Genomic DNA, 7,230 nt, shown 5'->3' on the forward strand with positions numbered 1-7,230 from the left:
TTTTTTTTTTTTTTTTTTTTTTTTTTTGCCCTTGCCCTGGATTCAAGGCGCGCTGATTCTTGTTGGAGGAAATTGCAGAGCACAATCTGCTCACGGGTTGGTCCCTGCTTTTCAGTGGACAAAAACACACCTATTTGTATGTGTATATAAGTGCACTGACATGAACCTACGTATATGTGTTTGCACTCATAGATACATATGTGTATGTACGAATTTAAAAATAAAACATTATACATTTTTACAGATATTTCAAGTTCCTATTCAGGACTTCAGATGCTCCTTGATTTAGAATGGGATTATGTCCTAGTAAACCCGCCATAAGCCCAGGAAAAGATCAAAATTTGAAGCATGGTTTCTACAGAGTGCCTGTTGTTTTTGTACCACTGCAAGGCAAGATACTAATTAAACTCTCCTAAATTGGGAGCTGTCTATATCGGTTGCTTTTTATTTTGTTTTTCTGGTCCTGGGGATTGAGCCCAAGGCCTCTGCACTGAGCGAGGCCCCAGCCCCCACCTTTTTTAAATTCTTTTTTTGAGATGGGATCTCATAGAGTTGCTCACACTGGGCTTACACTTGCAGTCTTCCTGCCTCAGCCTCCCAGAGAGCTGAGTTTACGGGGTGTTCTACCATTCCTAGATAGGTTAGGTTTTCTTCAGTCTTATATATCTGTCTCCCCTCTGCCCTGTCAGGAGCGCCAGTTCTCCACGATAGAATACATTTCATAACTACGTTTCATTTACCCCACAGTGCCTCCAGACATTCTGTTTACAGTGACGCATCGATACATTATTGAAAACAGCAAATTTTATTTCACAGCTATTTTTGTTCTTAAGATGTGACCCACCAGGAATCTACCATCACTTAAATGAATTGTAAAATCACTTGGAATACTTCCTTTTTCTGTGGTTATACAAACAACTAATATATTCATTTCTTTCGTTTATTTCATTTTACTTTTTGTATGTAATTTAAGTAGTATTTTATAATGATAGAAAACATTTTCACCATTTCAAAGTCAAATTTATGAAATGAAGTACAGTCAGGGAATTCCAGCCTGTTTCCTTGTCCTTTTTAAACAATTTCCCTCCTTAATGATAGGTAACTGACTTTTAAAACTTTAAAAGTCAACTTTAAACTGGCCTGTCCTTCCTTTGTTTGGGCTGCTGTCTTTTCTTTCTTCCTTTTCCTTTCCCTTTCCCCTTGCCCTTACCCTGCCCCCTGTCCCCCGTCTCCCCCTCCCCTCCCGGAGCTGGGATTGCAGGGGCTCTGCTACACCTGGGAGTTCAGTTTCTAAATAGGAGATGCATTCCGCTGCCTTCTCTCTTATGTAAGCGAGTGTGTGCTGTAAGACTGCAGTCTGGAGGGCCCCGTGGGGCGTGGGGGGCGCCCCATTTGCTTTTTGCCGTCACAGCAGAGGCCTGCACCTCTGGGCACCGGCCTTTGTAGTTTCTCAGGGTTGCACACAGTGCTGCCATCGTCAGACGTCAGATATCTTTTTGCATTTTTGCTAGTGTCGTGATAACCTGGAGGAGGGATTGCTGGTCAGAGGGTAGAATGCTTATGAAACGTCATCGCATAGTGCCAGATTCCCTTCCTGGGGCCTGTGCCGTTTTACAGCCCCACCGATAAACCACCAGAGGGCTTGATTCTTTGAAGCCTTGCCGATGATGCATGCAGTCAGACCTTTGGATTTTTGCCAGTCTGATCAGCAAGGAGTGGCATCTCCATTTAATTTTAATCTGTTTAATTTCTCTACTGCAAAGGAAGTAGGATCTTTTTGCAAAGAGTAGTCTTGCTGCTCCTCAGCATGAAGCTCAGGCATTGTATTATTAAGCAGCTCTGGCTAAGAGCCGCTGATGTATACCTAGTACGGAGCTGGACCTGAGACAAAACTCTCAGATGTTAAGCAGAAGCTCACAGTGTGAGTCCAAGTGCTTTGGAGGAAGAGCATGGCAATGCAGATGACCAGGAAAGGAGCAAGGCAACCAGGGGTTCCAGCCTCCTCCCCGCTTGCCAGCCCTTGGACCTTGTGAAATACATTCTGAACTTCTGTTTGCTGAATTGTAAATGAGAGTAGTCATATTTCTTATCTTTATAGGGTTGATGTGAGATTAAAATAGTTGAATGCATCCCACAGTGTTTGACACAGAATAAGGCCTAAGGAGAAATAAGTAGTATTATTATTATGATTTGCCTGAAGAGAATTATTGGGGCTCCTGAAAGTGGACTTGATAGTAATATGAGAAAGAAGAGCCTCTTTCATGGTTCGCAGTGGTGTTGCTGCCGCCCTGACCACAATTCTTAGGGTTGTGGGGATCGAGGGGAGAAGAGGGAGGGGACTTAGGTATGGAGAGAGCCTGAAACCACCAGCGGAGGCCAGGTTTCTGCAGTGGCCTGGCCTGTGCGGTTGCCACAGCGCACACCAGGCAGGTGGGTGTGAGGGAACGCAGGGAAGTGTGAATCTGAGCTGGTGGCTGACTGCTGTGCAGCTGGTGTGCCCCGCCTCAGGTTACCCCCCTGACCTTGGCCCCACAGGAAATAAGAAGGGAGAGAGAGTACGACGTTGGGCACGTTCCCCTGCAGCTTTCTTGGCTCCTTATAGCTCCCAGACCAAGTTTGCTTGTCAGGGGTCCTTGTGTCCCCTGCTGTCCGACACCACCTCTCTTGACGTGCAGGGAGGGCACAGTCAGAGATAGAGATGTTCATGAGATGTTCCCTTGAGCCCTTAAGCCCTTAAGCCTGAGCTACACCTCCCTGCCACGGAAGGGACTCGGGGAGATGGACCCTAATGCAGTGTCCTCCTTATGTTATTAATCTTTCCGTAAAATTCAGTTGAGCTTTTTGTTGTTGTTCCCCTGTACTGTTTTTTGGGGTTTTTTGTTTGTTTGTTTCTTTTTTTCTGCTCTTGTAAGAGCAATCCCTCTGTTCTCATTTCTTTTTTGGTTTTTTGTACTGGGGATCGAATTGGGACTTTGCGCTTGCAAGGCAGGCAGTGGAACCACTGAGCTAAATCCCCAGCTCTGTTCTCATTTCTTTATTTTGGTTTTTCTCTCTTTAGATTTTTAACTGGAACCTTCAGCTCACTGAATTCTAGTTTTTAAATTTTCTACTAAGTGCATTTAAAACGTTTATTAGTGCTGTCTTTCGATTCTAAATGTTTTATCATTTTGGTTTAAATTCCTCTGTAGCTGTGAATAACGTTTGTGTAGTTTGTGCTTGTTTGTTTGATTTCTTGGGAATTAAACCCAAGGCCTTGGCTCTGAGCTACCTCCCCAGCCCTTGTATTTTGTGACAGCTTTCAGAAAGTTGCAGAGTTGCCCAGGCTGAGCTTGAATGTTTGATTCTCCTGCCTCAGCTGCCCAGAGTGCTGCCATTACAGCCATGCGCTGCCACGTCCATCTGCTCTGCATGTTTTATAAATTTCAAAGGGGTGGGTTTATTTTTTGCTATAATTTGTATTACTGATGTCTAATTTCATTACATTGTAATCAAGGTATATAACTTCTGGAATATTACTTTTGGAGGAAGTTCGTGGCAACCTAATTTATAACCTAAAGCATGCACTGTCAGTTTTTAATTGTTGCTTCACATGTTTGGGGAAAAAAAGAAGATTCTGTTTGCTGGGTGCTGAATTCTTAAAATAGCAGTTAGCTTGAGTTGGTTAATTGCTGTGTTCAGATCCTTTCAGCCCCAGTGCCTGGCAAAGTTACCATGCAAGCAGCTGCGCTTGCCGTGGTCCAGGATACAAAAATACCCATTGAGGGCTGATTAGATTTGTGTGGTTCGTAAAACAAATCCAGTCTGAGGAAGCTGTCTTGACCCTTCCAGTTTTTTTCAGACGAAGTTGATTCTTAGGAGTTGAATTCTTTTAGTCCCAGCTTAATTAGCCTATAAAACTGAGGCTCTGGCTTTTGCAATCATGGATATTTATGCTGTGTAATCATTTGAGAGTGGAACTGATAAATATTTGTGTGAAGAACAGAAGGTGGAGAACTATAACCCTAGTGTCCAGTGTTGATTGAGGTCCTTTCACCCTTGGTCACATGGTTAGAAGAAACAACTTCATCATTTGTGTCCACATCAGTTATGTGGCCAGAATCCAACCTCCATGTTGGTCAGAGAGGGTAGTGGTGAAGGGTAACCAAGGTAATGGACACAGAGCCCTTTGGAAACTGTAGAGATCCTCAGCCATCAAAGGTACAGGTTGAAGGGACCTTGTGACAAAGTGTGAAGAGGAAGGGGCTGCCGTGTGTCCTATTCCCCTTTGTGCTCCAGGAGGAGCCTGAATGGGGTGAGGGCCAAAGAAATGTCTGTAGGTCCCTGAAATCCTTCCTTGTCCTTATCTTCTCAGTGCAGAACCGGGAACCCGCAGCCATGACTACCCACGTGACCCTGGAAGATGCCCTGTCCAACGTGGACCTGCTGGAGGAGCTGCCGCTCCCTGACCAGCAGCCATGCATCGAGCCTCCGCCATCTTCCATCATGTACCAGGTGCTGGAGACAGCAGAGCACCCGGGGATGCCTGAGATCAGAGCCCTGTGGGCTGGGGTGGGGCTGCAGCTCAAAGGTGTAGGGTTGAGAGCTGATTGGGTCCCCTGTGCCCTTAAGGAGCCCAGGTGAAGGAGGAGATGAGTGGAGAAATGTCCACCAGGATTGTTTACTTCCCCCAGCGGGGGCTCATGGATCGTTCTGACCCCAGATACCTTCCCAGCTGTTTTTGTGGCACCAACCTTGCTTTGGCAGCTCTGACCTTTCAAGTTAAATATTGCAATTTAGAAACCCCTAGAGCCTGCCTGGGTAATTACTTTTCCTTCCTGTATGTGAGTGGAGCCCTAGGATTCTGCATAGCAGCTAGGGCTCAGGGAAGTGAGTCACAGTTGTTAGCTTTGCCTGAGAGCAGATCTCCTGATAAACACGTGGGCTCATACAAAACCGTGACCCTGGCGGGCGTAGAGGGCAGACGGGCCCTGGCGGAGCTGGAGCCTCAGCCTCAGCATCGCCTGCAGAGCCCCTCATCTGGGGCAGCCGGACTAGATGTTGCGATGAGAAAGAAGATGCTCCCTGAAAATTCATGCTGAACCTGGCCTTTTGATAGTCCTTGGACTGCGAACTGTGACTAAATAAAAATATTCAGCTCCTGCTTGAGCTTCTATTTATAGATTTGATTTATGCACATCTTACCCAGATTAAAATTTTAATTATATATTTTTTAATACTGAAAACAGTACAGAAAAGTACTATATAACAAAAATTTTCCTGTAACCATGCCCCCTTCTCTGTAAATACATACATGCCTTTTTACCAAATATATATATATACATATTTTTTTTTTTCCTTTTTACCAAAAAGGATCCCTGCTATATATGTTGCTGTGTGACTTGGCTTTTTCTTAAAATGAATCACCAGTATTTTTCTATGACAATACTATAATAATTCCACATTATATTTAATCGCCCCTTGGTGCTTGTAAGATCATTGTACAGGTATACTCCTGCCTAAACTTTGTGTTTTATTTTTTTGGTACCGGAGATCAAACTCAGGACCTTGTGCTTGTGAGGCAAGCACGGTACCACTGAGCTACATCCCTGCCTGGATGTACGTACTCTTAGTCATTTTTTGGCTCTCGACGGATACTTGTTTGCAGTGTTTTCAATCGTAAAAGTGATGTAAGGATGGCCCTTATATGTGCATATCTGTCTGAATGGCTGGATCAGAGTGATGAACATTGTAACTTTGAGCAGCTGTGGACTTGTGGCTGTAAGCATTGACTTCCGGGACGCAGTTGAACAAACCTGACTGTTGGGGCGACCCTGTCCTCAGCCTGCTGCCCACTGTGATTGAGATGAGGGCCGAGCTGCTGTATGTTTGCATTGAGAGCTTGTGGTGTTTGTTGGCAGGGATTTGCTTCCAGGACACCCAGCCACTCTGAACCTGTTTTGCAACAAGCAGTGTTCTCTCTTTCTAGGCTAACTTTGACACAAACTTTGAAGACAGGAATGCATTTGTCACGGGCATTGCAAGGTACATTGAGCAGGCGACGGTCCACTCCAGCATGGTAAGTCTGGTGCAAGCGCACACGTGCTCCCCTGGGACAGGAGGGGTTGAGGACATCTCACACCGGGGGCATGAATTCCAGTCAGCCCTGCTCTACCACCTCTGTGCCTTGGGCTGCTGCATGCCATTAGCTTCCAGCTTTGCAAATCCTGTTCAGTGTCAGCCCATTTTAATTCCTATTCCTCACTTCCCCAAGCTTCTATAGCTTTTGGGGTTAACAGGGATCCTGCCTCGTCTTATACTTCATAGATTACTGAGCACTGTAGTGGAATTTTTATCTCTTAAAAAAGCAAAGTGTTCCTCAAAGAAGAGACACTGTGGCCTTGACTTTAGAAGACAGAGTTGTTTACTCGTGGTTATGATGGCAGGTGGAGCCAGCTTCTCTTTCTTAGGACCTGACCCTGGAGGGAGTGACCCTGCCCTTCCCTCAGGGGCTTCATCCCAAGGCTCTGCCTGTGGCTCCACAGTCTCTTCTCTGTGTTGTGTGTATGCTGTGACTTTCTCTTAGGAAACCCGACTCGCTCAGGTCACCAGTGTGTACCTAGACTGGGACAGGACAGGGTCAGTGGGGAGGAGGTGCCCAGAGATGATAGGAGCAAGTAAGTCCCAGTTCCCAGAGAGTCAATTGGGAAATAGATGTGCTCATCACTTGCTAAACACCCGTTCTGTGTAGATCATATTTTCGGATCATGTCTTATGTATTCCTCACATAAATCCTGTGAGAGACTTTATTATGATGTCCATTTTACAGATGGGGACAACCGAAGCCCCAGATAAGTGAAGAAACTTACTCAGGGTCGTCCTGCCGATAAGTGACAGATCTAAACCCAGGGCAAATCCCACGCTCTGGACTCGTCTTTGAGCCAAGTAAACCTACACAGAGAGTCAATGTCATGGTAGAAGTTTCAAGTTTTGTGTTTCTGAAGGGGCTTTCAGAGGGCCAGAGAAAGTTTGATGAAGGAAGTGGTGACCCATAAGAGAGTAATAAAGTATGTCCTGCACTTTAAAATTTATGTGGTTGGAGCCGGGCATGGTGGCGCATGCCTGTAATCGCAGCCCTCGGGAGGCTGAGGCAGGAGGATCGCTGTGAGTTCGAGACCAGCCTGGGCTGCACAGTGACTTCCAGGTCAATCTCAACTACATAGTGAGATCCTGTCTCAAAAAAAAAAAAAAAAA

General features: G+C 45.6%; 1 protein-coding gene across 4 annotated transcripts in view; it reads left to right on the forward strand.

Moving 5' to 3' along the window:
- Nucleotides 1-7,230, forward strand: part of Cyfip2 (cytoplasmic FMR1 interacting protein 2) — a 122,139-nt gene that overhangs the window by 14,271 nt on the left and 100,638 nt on the right. For all 4 annotated transcript variants that reach the window (XM_033761601.1, XM_019207259.2, XM_033761602.1 and 1 more), the window contains 2 exons: nucleotides 4,352-4,491; nucleotides 5,966-6,055. In XM_033761601.1, coding sequence (XP_033617492.1) covers nucleotides 4,352-4,491; nucleotides 5,966-6,055 — 230 coding nt within the window. Of the gene's footprint in view, nucleotides 1-4,351; nucleotides 4,492-5,965; nucleotides 6,056-7,230 lie in introns of those variants that run through there.

The sequence above is a fragment of the Fukomys damarensis genome, unplaced genomic scaffold (genome assembly GCF_012274545.1).
Source record: "Fukomys damarensis isolate Sample0158 unplaced genomic scaffold, DMR_v1.0_HiC HiC_scaffold_9, whole genome shotgun sequence".
NCBI classification, from domain to species: Eukaryota; Metazoa; Chordata; class Mammalia; order Rodentia; family Bathyergidae; genus Fukomys; species Fukomys damarensis.